Raw genomic sequence first — 22019 nt, 5'->3', positions numbered from 1 at the left:
GCATGTGAGACTAATCTCTTTTCAGTTCCATTTCATACTCTGTAAAGAGGTTGTTTAAGAATTTATTACTTTTTTCCTGACTACGTGGCTAGAAGCAACCCTCTCTAAATCTCTTTGTAAAGATAGGGAGAATGTAATGCTAATTGATGTTTCTCTGTACAGACTGAGCTCTCCACCATCATAGTAGTAATGTGTGCTGCCAGGTATGTTCACTATTGATGCAGGTAGCTTAAAAGAGCTGCAAACATAAGTGTTGGTGCAACCCAGTCCTTTCTACCAGCGCTATGAGTGTTTGTGCTGCCTTTTAATAGCATAAGATTAGCATTATCATGCAAAAATTGAAACTGGATGTTACACGGAGAGCCCTTGATGTAAAGGAGGCCAAAACACCGTATTGTCCAGATTGTTAAATATAAAATAAAATCAAGAGCAAATACTTCAAAATTACTTAACAGGAAACTTTTGGGCTGAAATTGTAACCTTTCAGATAAACAGCTGTGTTCTCCTTGCCTTCCATGTAGTAAGGCTGGGTGCCGAATGATTTCTGTTGTGTTGCAGAAGAAACATTTCAGTGGGACAGCAGGAGCAGAAGCCAGCAGTGCAGTACAGGTAGAGCTATTGCAGCAATCAACCCAGAACCCAAGTTAGTATTCACTAGAGTAGCGTTGTTGATGTTTCTGAATAAGATGAAAGCAGTGTCAGTCATTACTGAGCCCAATTGCGCTGGTGCTGTTCAAGCCCCTGAGATAGAAGGTCTCTAGTATGGTTACAGAGATTTTGCTGTGAAGTTTCTTTGGGATGGGAATATAATCTTTCCATTAGATGCTTTTCTCTGATCTTGCATCTCACTTGCTTTACATGTTTGGGACTAGGCTGTATTTGGAAAACAGGCTGTGCTTCCATTGCTCCCCACTCCAAGAGTCTCCTGATAATGGAGAGAAGAGAGTCAACTACTGAGTCACCAGTATTTGGTCTTCTCTGTGGTGGTTTCTCATCAAGCACTGGTTTAGCTCAATTGTTCTTGACTCTTTGTATTTTATTCTTTTCCTCCAAATGAAGTTACCCATGCACACTACCTCAGCTGACTTATGCAGATAATGTAGATTTGGCAGAGAAATGCATCCGTATTTTAGGATATGACTGATTTAACTTGCTTTCAGTGTTTCACAATACTGAAGGAGCTCTTGAATTACTATTAAAAGCATTACTATAAAGGCACAAACTTCAGACTTACCTTTTTTTGCAAAGTTTCCAGAATACAAGGTTCAAGATCCTTTTTATTGAAGAAATCTGTAAAACTGAATGACAAATCATAAAGCGCTGCAAACCTATGGTAAGAAACCAGTCAACATCATCTCACAGTGAAATAAAATTATGCAGAAATATGGTAACTCCTGTGTTCAAAAAAGCCTTCCTTCCCACTCCTTTTGACCGTGGAAAACATCATGATTCTTTACTATTGAAAATGCTTTACTTTTCATTAATATTCAGAAATTTAATTTTGCTTAGTTCTGCTTATTCATTTTGTTTGATATTGCTGTTGGCATAAAAAGGATTTGATGTTTATGTAAAAAGGGCATTGGCTAGTATGTCGCAAGTAACCGCTTCCGACTGGAGACAATGGGGATGCAGTGGAGTAAGGAGATCAGGTCTTACCTTAAGTCACAGGATATACTGTAATTATGATTTGTGAAGCACCCCCAGTCATGGTCCCTGGGGCAGAGGACGATGATTTCATAAATAATAAAACCACAATGAGAACCATATGACTGTCCTTGCAAGACCTGCTGCCAAAAAGCAAAAAAGCTTCTAAAGCCAGGGGGGAAATGGCCTAAATTTGGAAATATTTCAGATCTTAATTTTTTAGATTTGTTTTCTTTAGTTAAAAGAAAACATTGATACATGTGGGGAAAGAGAGGTTGCATGCTGAAGCTTGTCTGAGCGTATAATTGCTTCCGGAGAAGTGGTATTCAAATATAAACCTGCCAACTCAAGTCTTGAAGAACTTGGCAGAAACAGCCAGAGCCTTCACCATACAGAACTTTAAAGACCATTTGGAGAAATAGAGTATCAATTAGAAATTGTGTAGACAGCTAGTGAAAATGGTGAATAATCTTTTCAGAGTAGCTCATGATCTGCCATAGAAGCACCCTGGTTAATTTTAAGTTGTAACCAGTAGTTATTCCCAATGGAGGAAAAAAAAACCCAGTAATGTCTTTTATCTCCTGCTGTGGCCCAGGTACATAGTGCTGTTATGAACATGTAATGGAGTCATTAATGGGGCAGCCTGTGGATCTATTACAATAATTTTTATACCAAATGCAGCACAGGCTTTTCCTGTACAGGATGTCATAAAAACAGCAAGAGATTTAATCAGGTATGTTAATGTCTTCAGAGTATCTTCCTGAAATTATCCTTCGCTTGTTTATCATTTTTGGGTCTTCCTTCAGCAGTTGATGTCTTCATTATTGGTACTGCTTTGTATAATCTAACAAATAAGACCATGTGTAGGAGAAAAGACATGTATAATTTTTAACATTAGGTGCTCTTGGAGACTAAGTAGATCATAGCTGATCAACTTCTACAGTCCAGCTGTCGTAATGAGAGAGGTGACTGCTTTTGCTGCTTGTAGCTGCCCTTCTTATGTGCAGGACCAGTACTGCTGACATGCCAGCAAAGCAGCTTGGGAGCATACACTTTTATTTTGGGCAAAATCAGCCAGATGAGCTCACTCCACTGATTAAATTGTTTATGCCAACATGCCTCATTTTGCATGGCATTAAAGAGATTTTTACAAAGAACATGTGAAGTCTCACTACCTCACAAAGTTACAGGAACCAATAAAAAGCAGCAGTTTGGCTTGTGGATTGAAGCCTGTTTTGCGGAGAATCTTTGCTGGGAAGAAGTACTTTCTTCTCTCTCTCGCCTGTCTGTTTTTCATATTTGCAGCAATTAATGCCTCAGTTCTCCTGCATGTCAGCTGGCCTCATTTGACTCTCCGTTCCGGTTCATACGTTTCTGATGTGGTCCACTGCCACATGCAGTAATTTTTGTTGTTTCAGATCTGCAATTACAGGGATATTTGACTTCTGCCTAGTTTGTAGTGAATGAAAGATAGCTGATGGTGCCACTAATTTCAGACAGGTCTGTAGATCAAAGATACGCTGGCTGCTGCCAGCACCTTCTTCATCAGTAGTATTCAGTGATATATGAACTTCATGTGTCATGGACTGGCTTCCAAATCACTCGTTTTTAGTATGTTGTAAGTGAACTAGCGATACTCGTAACTCTCATCGTATCATCCATAATGACCAATCAGAGAGTACGGTATCGCAGGCAGGCAGGCAGGCAGGCAGGCAGACGCTGCCCTACCCTGTGCTCGCAGTGTGACTGTCACTCAGAGCCGGTTAAGTAGCACCGAGTGCTGCTGCTGCCGCTGCTAGATGTTCATGCCTAAATGCTGAGTGGGCTTACAAATGACTATGTCAGAAAACACAAGAGGTTTAGCAGAAAGGTAAGTAGCAGTGCACAGCATTTTCCATTTGGCTTAGAGGCAGTTCTGATCTTGGTGTTGAAAGCAGGAGAGAATCTGCAGCCCACTGAAGCATGACTAATCAGTTTGCTAAAATGCTTAGCACTCTCTAGTTTAAAGTATTTCTTCCCTATTGTTAGCAGCAACAAATGATAATTTGTAGCATTTATATAAGGTGTGTATTGTGTTCGGGTCTTAAGCCCTTTACTTGGGAGCTACCTCAAATGTCAGGTTTCCTTGGAGCATGAGGGAAGTGTGCAACTTATATTTTTGCTGCTGCTGGGGGTGACACTGTGTTAATTCTTATTCCAGAAAAAATGCCAAGTAATTAATATATCTTATTTGTGCTTTGAGCTTCAACAAAGCTTTTTCTTTGTCATCTTTCTGTTTCAAAGGAATATTTTGAAAAGTTTTATTTGTATTGAATGGGGTAATTCTCCTGCATGACAAGAAACGAACAAACAAAAAACCCAGGTAAAATGTTACTAGTCTAAATATTTTAAAACAGATGAGAATATGTTTTATATAGTGTTAAATATGCTATTTGGTTCAGGGACACGGATTTTAAAAGGGCAGGTAAGAATTGTAATACAGTAAGTAAGGCTCAGAATAGTTAGGCAGGCGTGATATTGCATATTGTGAGACGGATGCGAAGACTTGGTTAATCAATGCTTGCAAAGCACTTGGAGACTCTCTTGGGTGCAGAAGGATTTACAGTGTATCTGAAGTGTGATGACAACAGCCACTATGAACAGTGTCATGTAATGTTCCTCTCAAATTTATAATCCTGTTTTTCATATATATAATTATGCTCTTTTTTCTTTGCAGTAATTGTTCTTAAAACCAAAACCAAACCACTGCTGCAGTCAGTGGTTGTTACTGATGCTATCTGTTTGTTCTGTGCTCCCCTGTCTTTTCCTTAAGATGATACCAGGACTTTGCTTTCTGTTTTTCCTTTCAGCAGGCTATGTGTTGTGCCATTTTTTAAGGAAGTAACATAGTTTCTAAGTCACAAGACAGATCACATCAGTTCGAGCTGTTCGGAGTCAGGAACGTGATGAGGATTTGTTTGTATTTTGTTGGGGGAGCTTTTTTGTACAGACTTGTATACAACATATTAGTGCAGTATAGCTTGTTGATCATTAGATACAGATGTTTCAACTGTCCTAACATTGGCCAGGTGACCTTAACTTTGTTAGTGCAAGGCCTTATTGTTTCTTCTGTGGATTTTTTTGTCCAGCAGTTCTGGTGGTGGTGAAGTTGGGCCAAACTTATTCAGCTGGTCTGTATTATCCTGTTGCCCATAACCCAAAGACCAGCTGAGAACCCTTGTGACAGGTCAGCCTGACATCTGAATGTTGTAAAGGAGAAAAGTACAGCCAGAGTAAGCCACTGAGAATCTTCTGACTTTGAGATACAGCAGCAGTTTTTTTGTTTGAGTGCAGTAGCACTTCTTAGGGACAGTGATGTTCCCAGGAGCATGCACAATGTGAAATTTTAACCGACCTGCAAGTCTGTAGTAGCCTGCTGGTCAGGAACCATACTGAACATGAGCTGAACTAAAGCAGATGTTCTAGCAGCAGTCGATATAATAATCTGATGCAGTTTGGCAATGTCTCATCCTTAAAGTGACAACATGATCGTAGCGTCACTAGCCTGTAGTCTCTGTCAGCCTTACACACAGTCAGATGTGCGTTGTCACCCAGTGCTTCTGTGTTCCTGATACCCGAGCTCATCAAATTGCCACGCTCCCACATGATAACTTCTGCATGTCTAGGTTCTTATTTACAGTACATGCAGTTTCTTATTTTCAGAAAGTACAAAACTTAAATTGCTTTCCACATGTCACAGGGTAAGAGCATAGTTAAAAAAAACCAACCCCACAAACATAATGGAAGTCACTTTGATTTTTTGCAATCACTAGAAATGGAATAGCAGATTATACATGGGAATAAGGCTAGAACTGAAGAAGGGGGGTTCAAATGTAGCAGTAATGCACCGGCAGAAGGAGAACAGATGTGCTGAGTTTATTCTTTTTTCTTCTGGCAGGTCATCTACATCAGACCTCAACATGGCATTGCATGAGTGTATGGCAGCTCTGGATTTATTTCTTAACAACAAGTTCTCAGATGCTTTGGCTTCTTTACAAGCAAAGTAAGTTTATTGCTTTTACTAGTTTTCCTCTGTTTATTTTTCTTTGCTTCACCATCTCTCAGGACAATTGACTAGACAGCTAGTTCTCTGTTAATAGTTGATAAGATTGCATGGTTTTGGTTCAGAAGGGGGTGGTAAGTTAATATGTTAAGTTTTGGGGAAGACAGAATAGGTGCTTTCACTTGGGTGACTAAATAACAAGATTGATCAAAGGTAACTACAAAAAGTACAGAATTGTTGTCCAAAGAAGTAACCCCTCAGCTGTAGTACAGTATGTGAGAATCTTGCTCCTGGAAGAATAAAAACCATCTTCTGTCTCTCCCCCCCCCCTATATTTTTCTGCATACTGTGAGAATTTGAGAATTTATCGTTTTGTGTCTAAATGAGCAACTGACCATTAATTGCCAGGTTTGAGACACATTAAGTATGAATTCTTTTTTTGTTGTTTTTTAATAACCACTTGCAGAAACTTTCTCACAGCTTATTTTGCAATTCAGTGTTGTGGTCATGCACTCTGTTTCCTAATTACATTGCAGCCCAGCATGTAATGAGTGGCCCAGCTGGAGGCAGTGAGGTCATAAAATAGCTTCGAAAAATTGTTGTGTCTTTACAATGTCTGTGATTTTTCATACCCTGTCCTGAAGTTACCTGTGATCTTGGCTTGTTGAAGTCTGTGGTTAATTCACATCTTTTTCCCCCACTTTGCTCCATTTATTTTTGAGCCATCAGCAAATTACATCATGCCTTCTTTCAGGCCACTGGAATATGAAACAACTAAAATTTGTAGGAAATGCAGTAGTGTGTGTTTGATATGCATCAGGGGTAAATGTAGTGAATACTACATATCTGCTTTGCTGGGGTATCAGCCTCAGTCTTTGATGCCAGAATCTGTAGCTTAACCATGTAAGTACACTCTGTGAAAGACATTCATGATAAATTGTAGGCTCAGATGTATTAATAATACTAGTTTTATTCACAGCAGTGTTGTTTTGTGTTTATATATCATCAGAAGATATAAAAATGATAAGAAGCATAACTGTGTTTTCATTAAATTCTGACAGTAGAGCCCCTGTGCCTCTCTGGAAATGCTTACTCAGTGCTTAGCGTAAAATAGGGAGATATTTTATTGAAGGGGGTTTCCAAAACTCTGCAAAAGCTAGTGAGGCTGTGGGGTTTTTTTTCTGTAAATCCATTTTTATTCTATTGCATATGGTTTTCATTCAGCTTTTGTTGTGCCCTGCAGAACATATTTCATGAGCTGGTACTCTGTTTTTGTACCTGTCTGTATTGCACACTGCAAAACCATTTTGAAACTGATTTTTCATGTTAGGCTGTTGTGATGAGGAGGCTCTTATTCCTGTTGCCTTTGGCAGTAAGAGAAATACAGACTTACGATCTTTGTGAGTGTAATGCAGAAACAGGATGCTAAATTTCCCCACAGATGATATCCATTATGGACACACTCCATCTCTTTGGGGAATGACAAGAGCTGTAGAGTGGGCACATATGGTAATACTGAATATTTTCTTTAGGAGTCACCAGTTGCTCACTGTTGCCTTTTAGCGTGCTGAGATTCGAAATTGGTTTTCACAGTCCATAAACATACTATCCTTATTGAAAGAAATACTTTTCAGTTTTTACATGCTTGTAAAGAATTTCATATCATAGATTTTGCAGCTTTACCACTTATGTTGTAGGACATGCTCTGCTCTGTATTACATTATTGCAGATTCACTAAATTACTCACATTTGGCTTCCACAATAAGTGTATTTTCAACTGATTTGTACCATGTGTAACTGAGAGCAGATTTGGCAATGTATGAGAGTTAAAATCGGAAGATCTTTCCTAGCAGCTTAAAAATAAATATCTGAGGATGATGTCTAGACTTGTGTTGAGGTAAAGCTGTTTTTTTCCTGTTAGAAAAGCAAATCCATCACAAAGAAGAGATCTCATGTCATTAAAAAATACATCTGGCGTTTTTGCTTCATATTACATAACTTTTCTTGTTTCCTCAGCTACCTTTTAGGTTTCAGAGTCAATTTTCTTTATTATCATTAACAATCACTGTACAATAGTGGGCTCCAATTATCTTGTGGTTTCTGCAGTAAGTTTAATTAAATTAATCTTTTATATGGTGTATTCACACTAAGTCTAAGAACTCTTAAGAAATTCCTTAAATTCACAGCAGTGATTTTCAATATGTAACCTGTTAATTGTGACAGTGACTAACACTGAAATTATCTAGTCACTGGAGTGGGGAAAAAATCTCATCTTCCTTCTCAGCCCTGAGATACACATACAGTAAATCGATTAAAAGCTGACTAGATTTTAGCCCTCATGTAATTGCAAACAGGTAGTCATAAATTAAGGAGTTGATTCTGGTGAGATGTCCCCTTCCCTTCCCCAAGACAAATATTTAATATTTTAATAATTATCCTGAAGGAAAGCATGACATAATCACTTGATAGTTTGCTGATGTCAGATCACTTGGGAGAATGGTGAATAATAAAGATAAATTCGTGACACAGAGTAATCTGGATCATTGGATGAGCCGCAACACATCTGTGTTGCTGCTTGCAATATTATAAGAACAATATGAGAACGATTCATTCTGGGCAGTTGACTTTATTCTGAACATAGTCTCCAAAAAGGATTTGGTGTTGTGTGGTGGAATGTTAATTCTAGAATGACTGTGCTTGAAAGGTAAGTTCAGTCCTTTGATGTGGCAGTATCTCAGGTAGGTGTGAAGAGATTGTGTTTCTGCTCTGCTAGTTACTTGTGAAACTTACTGGAATAGTGTAGTTCTGTGGTACCTATTTACTATCACTGGAATTTTTAATATAAGCCCAATTTACAATATTAAATGTTATCTTGTATATTGTGATCTTTAAAAAGTTTAAAGAGGTTACTAAGAAATGGAAGCCTTTTGTAATGGCTGTCTTCATGGTGTGGTGAAATGTTCTGGCCCTTGTAGAACAAAAGCAAACATGAGGTTGTTTAGTGGGGTGGAGGAGCTTTCTCTGGGAACTGATCTAACAAAGATAGTGTGTGATTGTCAAACTGAGAGCAGTGAAAGAGCAAGGGGAAGCACATGGAGGTAGAGTGAAGCTCTAGACAGTGTTTGGATAAAGATGGTGCACAGCTCTGCAGAAAGCTCAAGTTAGCTATTTATTGTAAAGAATGTCAAGAACATGAAGAACGTCATTATTTCTAGGGTTTTTTTCTCTTTTTATGCCTGGAGTCTGGAAGAACGCAACTTTTATAGTCTTTGTAAATAAATAAATTGCTGCCAAAACCTGACTTAATTGTTGGTTTCACCTCCTAGCTGGAAGAATTTACTAGATTCCAAATTTTGGAGAATGGCTTAGATCAAAAAGGCTCAGGGGTTCTCTTGTTGAACCACAGCTTTTTGGCTTAGACCAGACTTAGACCGTTCTGGCAGCTTGTGGTAACTAGGGCACCAGGCTGGTGGCTGATTAGAATGGTCTTTTCTAGTTGTAAACTTAATGCTAGTGGGGAGTTTTCATAGGAAACAGGTTTTTATTGGAAAATGTCGATTCATCAAAACAGAGAGTTTCTATGGAAGCCCATGCAGTAGGTCTAGCAGATTGCTTGAACAGTGGGTGGAACTCCTGATCAAAGATGAGGAAAGCCTTCAGGCTCCGTGTCACCACATTCTCCTGGTGCAGTTTCCGTTTGGGCCTTGATCTCTCACTCCTGGATAGGCCTGGATGAACGGACTGTTGGCTGGTCTGTGGAGGGTCTTTCTCACTCTGTGCTGTTGGATTTGTTTTACTTGTTAGAAGCATCTTGATACTAAATCAGGGCATGGACTTGAACCTGGGGTTTCTGTAACCTGGTGGTGCATGTCCTGCCTGCTGGATTACTGTAAAAGGATCCACAAAAAGATTTTGGGCACTGTGTTTTTCACAAAAAATACCAGCCCCTGGTTTAATTCTGAGGTCAAACCAAGCCAAGCTTTTTGATTTTCATACTTCAGCTGGAGGGGAGAGCTGTCACCGTCCTCACTTAGGTACTTGTTTTCAAGCAGGAATAAAAGTGTTCTCCAACAGGTCTCAAGAAAGGGCAGTGCTACAAGATGATAATGATTGCACCGTAGTTGGAGAACAGGCATGTGGCATAAGTCCATAAGTGCCTAAAGATATTATTTATAATCCTCTTATTCAGCCATGTGATACCAACTACTGGGATAACTCATTAATCAGAATATTAGTTGTATTTGTGTCATAAAGGCTTGTTAACTCCAACAGTGTCCTGGGGAAAGTGCTGCTGAGGAATCAAAAGAAATTAAAAAAGCTATCATGTTTCACTCTGTAGCCATCCATATAAAATGCAGGCCTTAAAACTTCTGACAGTATGCCAGGATGTAACTGGCAACTTTAATTGTATGGTTAGTATAAATAGCATAGATAACTGTTACATTTGGTTGCATTTCTACCCGCCTCCCAGCCCCTGAAAAAAAAGAGTAAATTTGAGTGTTGATAAATACTAGTTGACTAATGATAAACATTAATTATTATCTCCTTTAAATGTTAGAAGCAAAACAGATGAAACCATTGATTAGGGCAGGGGTGATTTGGTATCAGAAGCAAATTACTGGAGCAGGAAATCCCTCTTCACCATGTATATGTGAAAAGTATCAATTTTTCTTTTAGTGCAGTGAATTTAATATTTATCTGCTTTGATTTTGAAAGCAAATTTCTGAAATTTTGGAAGGGGACTATTTTAGTGCCTTCCCTGTGCTCTGAATTTGAACCTTTGGAAGGGTTTTATTTTAATAAATATGAGATTAAGTGCGTTTCTCTGCGCCCACTGAGGTTGATGAGTAATCAAATGAACAGGAACACTTTATCAGGCTGGCATTTTGTAGTATGTTCATTTTTTTTCTACTTTACATTATCAGTCTACTGAAAGAATTGTGATTTAGGAGGCCAAGACAGAGCTGTCCTGACTCCACTGGATTTTAAACTAATTTCTCTATTATCTGTCAGTTCTTCTTACTCATGTTGGAGATGAGATGGATGTTAGCATAGTCTGGGGCTCATAGCACTTATGGCAGTAGGTGATTTCCCAAAATGGCTTTTCTGCTAGATTGGTTTAGATGTTGGTTAGAGCAGCTTGTTAGGTAAGCTGTGGACATGGTGAGGGCAACTAGGAATTAAGGACAGCCACAAAACCCAGGCTGCAGTGGAGTTTAAAGATGTACACTGCAAATTTCTTCAGTACAGCCAGCCTGCTCTGTGCTGTGCGTATTGGAAAAAGTAGCCCTTTGTCGTCAGTATGAAGGTTGGCAAGGGAAGCACCAGATATCCATGTAACGTTATCTGCACCAACACTAGGTATTATTTTAATCCCTAGATCTCAAAAAATATATATACAAAGAAAGTCAGGATTGTGTCATCACTTGAATTTTTCTTTGGTGATTTTATTGCGTAATGTTATTGAGAGGGCGTTACTTCAGATGTAGACAAGGTTATTTTTTGGCTCTGGAAAACACTAACCAAACATCAGGGACTCCTGAGGATACTTAAGGACATTTTACTCCATTGAGCAAAAGAATTAATGCATAATAATGCATAATAATGTATGAATTCTTAGAAAACTTAAAGGGATCCAAGTCACCACAGTGAGTTATTAGATCACTGATTAATGTAGGATTGTCTAAAGTTATCCTTAAAGTTATCTTTCAATTCAATCCAGGTATCAAAACCTGGGGAGGCAAGTGTGTTTCCAGGGGGGAAATTAAATGGATTGAGATGTCTTTAAAGTTTGGCTTTTCCCCTTAAAACAAAACCACTGAATCAGAGTGGTTGAGGTTGGAAGGGACCTCTGGAGGTCACATGCTGAAGCAGGGCCACCTAGACACGGTTGCCCAGGTTCACGTCCAGACAGCTTTTGAATATCTCCAAGGATACAGAGCCTACAAGCTCTCTGGACAACCTGTGCCAGTGTTTGGTCACCCTGATAGTAAAAAAGTGTTTCCTGATGTTCAGACAGAGCCTGCTGTGTTTCAGTTTGTGCCCATTGCCTCTGGTCCTGTCACTGGGCACCAGTGAAAAGAGCCTGGCTCTGTCCTCTTTGCATCCTCCCTTCAGGTATTTCTATACATTATAGGAATCCCCTGAGCTTTCTCTTCTCCAGGCAGAACAGTCCCATCTCTCTCAGCCTTTCCTCATAGGAGAGATATTCCAGTCCCTTAATCATCCTCCTGGCCCTTCACTGGACTTTCTGGAGTATGTCCATGTACTGAGGAACCCAGAACTAGACACAGTACTCCAGGTGTGGCCTCACCAGTGCTGAGCAGAGGGGAAGGATCACCTCCCTCGACCTGCTGGCAACACTCATCTTAATGCAGCCCATTGGCCCTATTTGCGGAAAGGGCATGTTGCTAGCACACCACTTTCACCTTGAAAGAAAAAGAAAATTAAGTGGTTCGTTTTGAGAAACAAACACCTGAAGTACACGTATTGAGAAAGGTGTACTGAGGCTGGAGATTTTTTTGAAAGGATATCGTTGTTTGACTGCAAGTATTTTTGAATATTCCCTGCCATATAGAACTATCTGATCCATTCTAAAAGTGTAAACAATTGAAATAGCAATTGTTGCTCTTTAGCAGTATTTGTCTAAGTCATGCTATTTGTCAGGGGTGGATTAGCAAGGTCTACAGAGAGTTTCTGTGGCAGGAATTCATCTGAGCTTGCCCTTCAACATATTTCCCAAGTCGTCTTTATTGGACCTCTACGCCTGAAGATATTTTGATTCATTTGCAGAGGATTATACCATACATAGGTACTGGCTGAATGCTGTAAATGTGTGCAATATATAAACCCTTCTTCCTGCCAGAGGAAAGATGCTGGCAATGGCTGCATGTAGGAGTTAATTGTTTTCCTTGCATTAATGCCAGAGTTTTTGGCTTTCTGCAAAAGAGGCACCATCTGAAATCCCACAGAATAATATTTAAGTAGAACAGATTGGGGTGGAAGGTTGGCAGAAGGGGAGAGGAGGAAAAAGCTGTAATGTTTGACATAGACTAGGATGTTTCTGGTGGGAAGATCTGTTTGAAGAAGATTCTACTTTGGCCATGGTTATAGTATTGTGTTACTTATCTCCTTGAGTCTGTCCTGAGTAACTGTCCCAAATTAGAAGAATATCTGGATTTGTGTCATGTGTTGTAGTATTCATTAGAAACTCCATTAAAAAAAAACCACCATGATTCTGTTGTCCCTGAATGGTTAGCCACGTGGTTAATTCCTGTGCTTTATGTATGTTAAATACCGATCTTCAGCTCAGAATTGGAACATTTAAGCACAGTTATTGAAATTGGAGCTGTAGACATGATTTCCTGTACAAATCTCAATCTATTAGTGTTTCTTGATTGTTTTGCATGTCCTTTGTGTTTGATCTCTAATTCATTTAGACCTTGTTCCCATCAGGCTGATACATTTCTGGAATTGGATTTGTATTTGTTTTTTAAAAGTAATAATATCAAATCAGCTGTGCTTTGCATCTTGTGTTTTCTTTCAGAACTAAAGATAGTATGTATCATGCACTGACTTATGCCACCATATTGGAAATGCAAGCTATGATGACATTTGATGCTCAGGACATACTGAATGCAGGAAACACAATGAAGGAAGCTCAAGCTACCTGTCAAAAGTAAGTGTGGAGCAATTCAGTTAATAAATAGTCCCTTCATGGGAAAGTTTTGAAAGACATACAGATTAAAAAAGAACATGTAATTTCATAGAAATCATAGGAAAACTGAGGTTGGAAGGGACATCAGGAGGTGATCTAGTCCAGCCTCCTGCTCAAAGGAGGGTCAGTTATGAGGTCACACCACATAACTTAGGGTTTGCAGCAGTCTAGTCTTGAAAACTTCCGTTTACTGCAATATCTGATTTTTCTTGTCAATTAGGTTTTTGTCCTATCTGTAGCCCCTGTTCTGCAGTGTGTGGAAGCTATTTACCATTTACAGACACTGCAGAATCTTCCCGTTTGGTGATGGTTGTGCTGTAGCTAGCTATCTTTGAGTCAACTGTGCTCCAGCTTCTGTACACGCATGCGCACATACACACACACACGCGCACACACACACAAAATAAATCAAAAAGCCCCCTTATCCCCTTCCTTCATCAAGACAGATTTCCGCACATGAAGGGTAAAAGATGGATCCCAGGAGGACCATGTTGACTAAGTTCTGTATGGAATATGCTGAAGTTTGTATATGTGGTAAGATGACAGAGGGTTGGTGAGCACTAGAGGTATGTTAGTGACTGTATGGGTGGCTAACTGAAAGATATCGTTCTCTGTTGTTGATGCTTCATGTTCAGAATGACCAAACTGACTTTTCTGCAGATTTAGGAAGAAATCTACAGTAGCTGATTCCATCAACAACCTTGTGCATAGACAAAGCCTTGAACATTTTACTGAAGGTAACATTATCTCTAACATGCGTAACGTTTTCCTCTTTTTTTTACTGCAATTTGAATTGTGTAGAATTGTTCACCCAACGTGTTTTTGCAGATTGTGAGTTCACTGACAAAATTGTTGATTTGGCCTTTGCTGGATCAGTGTTTTGCAATTGCTGTGTCACCACATCCAAAATAACTGTTTATGTTGATTGCTGACTCAGCATTTTAAAAAATTGCTGGGTGAAGAAATACCTAGAAAGAAGTATTCAAATGCCTAGAAAGGTTCTAGATCCAGGAATTCCTGAAAAGCACCAGAGAAATTCCTGCAAAGTTTCTGTAACTGTGTGTCATTTCTGTTTGGAGTTACTTCAGTAGTCTAGAACTGAAACACTACAGCAAATTTGGAGAAGATTTTTCTCAGTTTGAGCTTTGTGATCTTTGTGATCTTATTCCTATATTAATGGTCTAAGTGTTTTTTAATTACTTTTTGTCTGATTAATTTGTTTTCTTCCCCGCTCTGTGTGACACTAGAGGAAATCCATGCAGAAATTTGCTATGCTGAATGTTTACTTCAGAGAGCAGCACTCACATTCCTCCAGGTATGGATTCCTGCATGGCTCTTTGGGGGAAAAAAACGTACACACCATACAGGTTTCTTTTCTTAAAATTAATGAAATGGTAGAAGATCCTAGTATGACCTAATGGTGTAAGACGCTTTCATCTGGATTAAGTCTGGATTTTATCTGGACTATCTGCTGATGAGATAGTAGAATGTTTTGTTATCCCTCACGATTATCTAAAAATGCTTGTCTCAATACACATAACGCTGAGTCCCCTATGACACCCTTCTCCAGTCCGTTTTGGATGTGTGAAAGGTAACTGCAGTAAGCACCAATTTTCAAATACTGTGTGTTGGGATATCAGATTAAAAAAATTAAAAAAATAGATGGTCATTAAGCTGTGCTATGCTGGAATGCAAGTGAGATTTTTGTTTCAGTCAGGCTGGTGTTTCCTTTCCCACGGCTGCTTTTTCACTTGTTTGTTCTTGAACAGCTATTATGGTCTGCATAGACTCATGGCTCCACACGTGCTTTTTGCTAAACAGTGCTGCCTGTCTTTAAAAGAAGGGGAGCTCTCCCTCTTCTTTGAGTTTTGTCTGTCTGTACTAATGAAGCTTGATTTGTTTGATGGATCAACATTAGCAATACTTACTTGGGCTCCAGCTTGCAATTTAAATTGTTAATCATAGTTGAAATAACAGATTATTTTTTCTTGATTTGGCTGTACTTGCTATGTGACAGTGGGCCTCTTCATCTATGCAGAGGGGATAATAAAAGTTACATTCACAAAGGGCTTCTGCTTCTTGGCTCAAAGATGCTGATAGAGAATGAAATGCAGGTGGTGATTTTATAGCGTTTGGGAGTTGCCAGATGGGCTCTGATTTATGTTACTTATGATAGTTTATGAACCGTGTAACCTTTTTCAGCGATCTGCCATGCCTCTCTGCTAGAAACTATTGCTTCATAGCAAAACCAGTTGTCAGAGTAGCTGCTTCTGGTTTTTAGAGTGCTGATGTTGTTGGCTTTATGGTAAGATGATGGACTTTGAAATGGCCAAGGTGTAGCTACCTATTTCCATATTCCTTTGGGATCCTTTGGGATGGGTAGCCTCTAGCACTGGGGACAGTTTGGATGGTATCTGAAGCTATGGAAGCAAGGCTTTTCAGAACTTCTCCATTGTGCCTGTAAGAAAGGAGTGTTTTAATGGAGTGTCTCTTGGTTTTAAGCACTATTTTCACAGGTATCTGTTTTTAAAAATGTTTATAGATACATGAGAGATTTAAGAGTAAGAAAATAGTTTCTTGTCCTCTTCTGCATAAAAAATGTCTATTTGCTTCCTCTTCTATTCTGTGTTTAATTTTTCATGAACACATGAACTGGTTTTAAAAATTAAACAAAGGCACTTGGTTCCAACAGCTGTTGAAGTGGGTTAGTTTTGATGCTTAATGTAAATGACCAAATCCAGTTGAAAACACATAAAAATTAGTCTCAGGATATTTTAAGGGCTGGACTGTTCTCACATTGGTTATCTCTGTTGTTGGTATCATGAGTATTCTGAATTTAAACATTTTAAAACTGTCTTCTTTCCTCTTTCCATTTCCATTCAAAGGAAAATATAACTGAACCTTTACATATGGTTAGGTATGCTGTACCACACCACCCCCCACCCCCAGTTGCTAATTAAAAACTGACTTTTTTCTACAGGACAAAGAAAAACAGGATCACATTTTTCTGTGGTTATATTGTTTGCATGTGATTGGGATTCAAGTCTCTGGGGATATATCATCAGGAATTACGTGTTCATTTATGGTGCATAGTTTCTGTCCTCAATTATCACTCTTGATAATGTTGCTTAAGGATGACTGTAAAGGACACAGGCTAGTGGTGGTGTTGCAGGCTGCAGGAGTAAGCCCCTGCCCTTCAGTTCAGGCCATTAGGCTTCCTACACTAGTTCACAGAAAGCAAAGTCTGGAAGAAGTTGACCTGTAACTTTGATTGGATTGAGTTCTCTTCCTGACTTACATGAGGATGGAAAGCTCTTTTAGGCAGGTTCTGTCTCTTTGTTCACATATTGATGAGCACAATTGGGCCCTGTTTCTTTAACAATAACAGTAAAACAACCAAATGTTCATCTAATCTATGCTATTTTCTCCACAATGCTTCATACAGCCTCTTAAAATACCATCACAGAAAAATCGTCTGCTGAAACGCATGTAGTCTTCCTATCCCAAAGTAATAGCAGATATCAGAACAAACCAGAATGACATTATATACGATGAGTGGGGCAAGAAACTGCCACTAGAAGGTTATGAGACTGAAGAGAGCTCTCTTTGCGATACAGCTGTAAACTAATGGTCCCTCAGATAAACTTTGTTCTAAGTTCTCAGTTCACTGTAATGTAATGTAATGTTACCAGACTAGTATGGATCTCATAGATACTTGAATATTCAGACCAGAAAGAGCATATCCTGCATAACTTTACCCTGCTTCCTTTTTAGGATGTGAAACTATATTCTGTAGACTCCTGCGGACAGGCAGTTATTTGTATCTGGTGCTGAGCCAGGAAATGTTCAGATCTTAACTGTGCTGAAGGACAAATGAGAGAAAGCTATTTTTTGAAGCAGCCACAAATGCATGTACCTTAGGTGCCATTCATTAGCGTAGTCCCTGTGTTCATTAATGCAAATTCAGATGGTCCAAAGGTCACAAGGGCTAAACTAATCACAGAAGGTGTCAAAATAAAGTGTATGTGTCTGAACAGAGTAAAAATACTGTATTATAGAAAGGAAATCCTAAATCCATGTATTGTTTCTCAGAGACTTATTATTGTCTGTGTCATGATGGTTGTGTTCAAGGCACATGTTCCTCTCAAGAAGACAAAAGCTCTTTATAATGCACAGCAATTCATATTGCTGATGTGTTTCCTTTCTAACAGGATGAAAATATGGTTAGCTTCATAAAAGGAGGCATCAGAGTCCGAAACAGTTACCAAACATACAGGTAAGTCATATTTTAACAATGTGATTAAGTGTACTCTTGTAGTAAAAAGTTCTGCTGGTTGAATTGTCCAATTCACAAATTAATTACTGTTGTATTTATTGCAACCTTTATTATGAGCCTCATGTCTATAGCCTTTCTCAGCCCACACAAATTCCTCCTTTGCATAACAAAGGACATTGATATTATGGTTGATTTGGATTGTAAAGATAGTGGACCCTAACCCTGTTAACTGCCAAGGTTTGCCTGCTTCAAATACTATATCCTTGAAATTATGTCAAAAAATAACTGTTCTAAATGATGTAGTGCTCATTGTGTCTGCATAGCACAGTTTGGAGGTCTCACAGTCATTAGGCATATGAAATGGCATTTCTTCATAGTTGTAGCTGCAGCTTTTTGGAACATTCAAAACCAGTAGCTGAAGCACAAGTAATTCCATAATAAATGCGTGAAACTAAAACAAGATTAAGAGACAATAAACTGAAGAGCTTGCAATGGAAAGTATAAATGGCTTCAAAGAAAGATTAAACAAACTTACAGGAAATAGGTTCATAGGGGCTAGTTAGCGTAGTACACCAGATGCAGTCTCTCGGTGTCATGAAGTCCCTGAACAGTCAATTCCTAGAGGATGCTTTTCCAAACATATGCCTCTGTCCGAGTGAAATATTTGGTTAGCTGGACTTTTAATCTGGTTAAGTATGGCAGTTGTTCTACTCTAAAGAGAAGGTGCATGCTATTGAAAATGATAAGCAGGGTTGCTTATCTGAACTCACAATATGCCCATTACTTAGCGTCTATGAGCCAAAAACATCTGCTTAAGCAGATTTCTTTTCATCCAGGAAGTTACGGAGAGCTACTCTCAATATGTGCAAAAGGTTTTGAAGTGCAGTAGTAAATTCTAAAAATTACGTTAAAATGTACACCATGGGAAGCATACTCAGTTGTGCCTCAATAAATTAAGATCAGCTCTAGTACATGTAAAAACAAAGTGTTATAAATTAGTAGCTCTCAGGCGGTCTTCTTCAAAAGAATGCTAGTAACAACTTGCATATTACTAAAACATGTATTTTAACAAAGAGAAAGTTTGTATGTGAGATTGGCAGTTACGATTTTTGTACTGTACCTTTGAGGTGGGAAGAAATAATTGCAGTTTTGGTGAGAGCATGGTGCAACAGGTCACAGAGAAAACAATGAAATATGGAAATGCGACTTTATTTGCTTTGATTGATCAATATTTTTAAAATATTTTTTACAACATAGTTTCTGATATAAAAAGCCATCTTTCCTTTCCCCGCTGTCAGCAATGCTGCTTGATAATCTGCAACAACAGCAACCCTGAAAAGACAGGAGGAGTATATGTTGCAAAGATACAATTTTTAAAACTCTCAGGGAGGAAAGGTTACCATACACTGTAAAAAAAAAAAAAAAGGAATTAAATAAAACAATAATTCAGAATGAAACATTTACTTATTGTTAATGAATAAAAAGTATCAGAAAACTTTCATGGTAGTACAGACTTATATGAATAATTTTAAAAAGTGAAAGCTAAATATGCATCATATTTTGTTTTATTTTAGGACTTTAAATTTGGACTCAGAACAGCCACAAAAAGTCATGTGTCTAGCAGACACAAACCAGCATCCAGTCCAGGTTCTCCAGAAGTATACTAAAAGGGAGAGAGATGACATTTGTCATATTTGTGTGGGTTGAAGGTGACTCTAAATGCAGGTCCATTGTAAACACTGCAATTACAATGAATAGTCCTATATTTGTTGGCAACAATCAGCAGATAAAAACGTGACAGCCTGAACACAAGTATGTGGCTGCCATTAAAAGAACGTTTTTCTTCTAGTAATTAACAAAATAAACTAAAACAATAGTGTGAAAAACACATAGCTATAGAAAGCTTGGAGACAAAACAGGTTCAAATCCAGCTGGTTTACACAGGGGAAGTAAAGGGATGCTACAAAGTTGAGATCTATGAAAGTTAGAAAAATAAGTGAGAAGTAATTTCCAATATACCTGCCTATTTTAAAATATTTCTTACAGTTGTCTTTTCCTATATATAACAAAATGTTCTTTTGAATGAACATGCACAAAAAGGGAATACCTAATCCAGGAATTAGTGAAACTCAAATAAAATTTGCTAATGTAAATTTAACTCTCCTGCACTGCCCCATCGTCTCTTTTTGCAGTAGTAAAGGTTGGTGTTACTCCCAACAGCCATTCTTGAAACATTTTCAGGCAGAAATGTGGTTGCAAATTGACTATGTCTGTTTGACAGGAATTAATCTCCAGGACTCCATATTTTTTAATTGATAGTAATGTGACAGAAATGATTTGTTGATAAATCCAACAAAATGTTGTAGGTGTTGTTCACCTGGGTGAGGTGACAAATTGACCTTTTTTGAACTACTGTGTACTTCAAGGTAATTGGGTTACTTTCTTACTGAATTGTAATTAATCATTTTATTTACTGGCAATGTAAGAGTATCTTGTGCATTTTCAGGGAGCTGGACAGTCTCATACAGTCTCCACATTATGTCAAAGGAGAGAACCATCTTCATTTTGAGGGAGGTGTAAAACTTGGAGTTGGAGCATTTAATCTGGTATGTACCAACAGTTCTTCTCTTGAGCTGAAGTCCTGCAACCTCCTGAAAATGATCTTAACTTAAATACCTGAGAAGTTCCACTGACATCAGTGTTACTAGTCATAGAGTTAAAATTAGATATGTGTGCTGACACTTGAAGGATTCTAGTCTCTGGTCTAAGAATGTCAGATAGTAATACACTTTAGAAATAAAGAGACTACTACCCGCAGCATGGGCAACACTGCTTTGTGTGTGCAGACCCACTTGCACATCCTCATGGGGAGATTATCGACTGAGAAATTACCTCATCTGACATGGCCTAAGGGCATGTTCTTTGAGAATATAGCTGAGTGCCTGTGCCCAGCTTCCAGTAAGAGTGTTCAGTAGCCAAGTGACCAATGCTTGGGAGGTACTTGGAGGGGAAGGTGTTATAGTCTCACGAGCAGGGACCCACTGGCTTGGGGGCCAGGAGAAGCCTTGCAGAGAAGCAGCAGTTGCCTGTGCTTGTTGACTTCCATTTACTGTTTAACTGGCTCTTGGGAAGCAACCAGGGACTTGGCTGTTAGCAGGGCAGTTGGTGGGGCAGGGTACATGAATGGGGCCTGGGGTGCTCCTCAGGCCACTGCTGGCTGTTGTTGTTTGTGTTCTGGTCAGAAAGCAGGTGGTCAAATGGTACAGGATGGTTCCTGGTATGTCAGAGAGGCATTGACCCAGAGATGGCAAGGGGTGACGTGGTTGTTCAGGTGATGGGCTGCAGAAAGTGCCTGGTGCTTCCCCTTGCTTGCATTACTTTGTGTGAGTCTGGCATACGCCCAAATGTTAGATTTACTGCACAAAGAACAAATATGTACTGTGTGGTATGCACCCAGTATTTCTGAAACATCCAAGAAGTACTAGAGTTACTAAGCATGTGCTGTGTAAACATATTTCTATGCAGGGAATCCTGGAGACACAGGGTCCCTATATTAAACAGATATTTCTGTTTAAATTGTATGTAAAATATAGCGAGTGTGTACATTTACCCAGAAAATCGTCAGAAATATAAAGATGTTTTTAGTAATTTTCGTGATTATTTGTTGTGTTTGGAAAAGTTGTAGGAGGCAGCTGGTAGCTGAGAGGCAGAAAGTCTATTACTGCATAACTGTTGCATTTCTTTCTGTAGACATTGTCCATGTTTCCCGCACGGATTCTGAGATTACTGGAGTTTGTTGGATTTTCTGGAAACAAGGTAAATGTGAACTAAATGTTATTGGTACATTCCCCTCACTCTTAAATTAAACAACAGAGACAGGAGTTTCTCTCTTCTTCCTCACATTAGCTGTAACCCTCTGAAACACTCTGATTGGTATCACCCATGTGCAGTGTTGGCACTAGTGCTTTCATGCAGCTCAGTTTTCCTTTATATTTTTGTCTGAACTATTACACTTCAAAGATTGTGATACCATTGTTCAATGATGATACAGTTGTGAAACATGATAAAGACAATGGCTAATACAATGATGTTGACATATTTAGGGTTTTAGTTATTGGTCTTTTGATGTATGCTTGTGCTTAGAAATCCATAGCCAAAAGTGTATTCTTAGCCTTTAATATATTAGCTTGCTTGATAGTTACTCTCATTATGGTGTCTGAATGTCCCTGACAGGTTCCTGCATGACATCCAGCTGGGGAAAAAAAATAATTCAATTTCATTTCTGATTTTTTTTTTTCCCTCCATGTCTTTAATAGCAACTGGTAACTTGAGTGTGGCAA

At 38.8% G+C, this 22019-nt stretch overlaps 1 protein-coding gene across 1 annotated transcript in view; it reads left to right on the top strand.

Annotated features, from left to right (window-relative positions):
• The window catches only part of TTC39A (tetratricopeptide repeat domain 39A), a 49634-nt gene that overhangs the window by 5815 nt on the left and 21800 nt on the right, over positions 1-22019 (top strand). The window contains exons 2-8 of the mRNA XM_050900641.1: positions 5582-5686; positions 13233-13364; positions 14064-14140; positions 14651-14718; positions 17615-17679; positions 20186-20285; positions 21430-21495. Coding sequence (XP_050756598.1) covers positions 5582-5686; positions 13233-13364; positions 14064-14140; positions 14651-14718; positions 17615-17679; positions 20186-20285; positions 21430-21495 — 613 coding nt within the window. The remainder of the gene's footprint in view (positions 1-5581; positions 5687-13232; positions 13365-14063; positions 14141-14650; positions 14719-17614; positions 17680-20185; positions 20286-21429; positions 21496-22019) is intronic.

The sequence above is a fragment of the Gymnogyps californianus genome, chromosome 8, assembly GCF_018139145.2.
Source record: "Gymnogyps californianus isolate 813 chromosome 8, ASM1813914v2, whole genome shotgun sequence".
In the NCBI taxonomy this organism is placed as follows: domain Eukaryota; kingdom Metazoa; phylum Chordata; class Aves; order Accipitriformes; family Cathartidae; genus Gymnogyps; species Gymnogyps californianus.
Note: the sequence above shows the minus strand (reverse complement) of the source record. Positions and strands in the feature narration are given on the sequence as shown.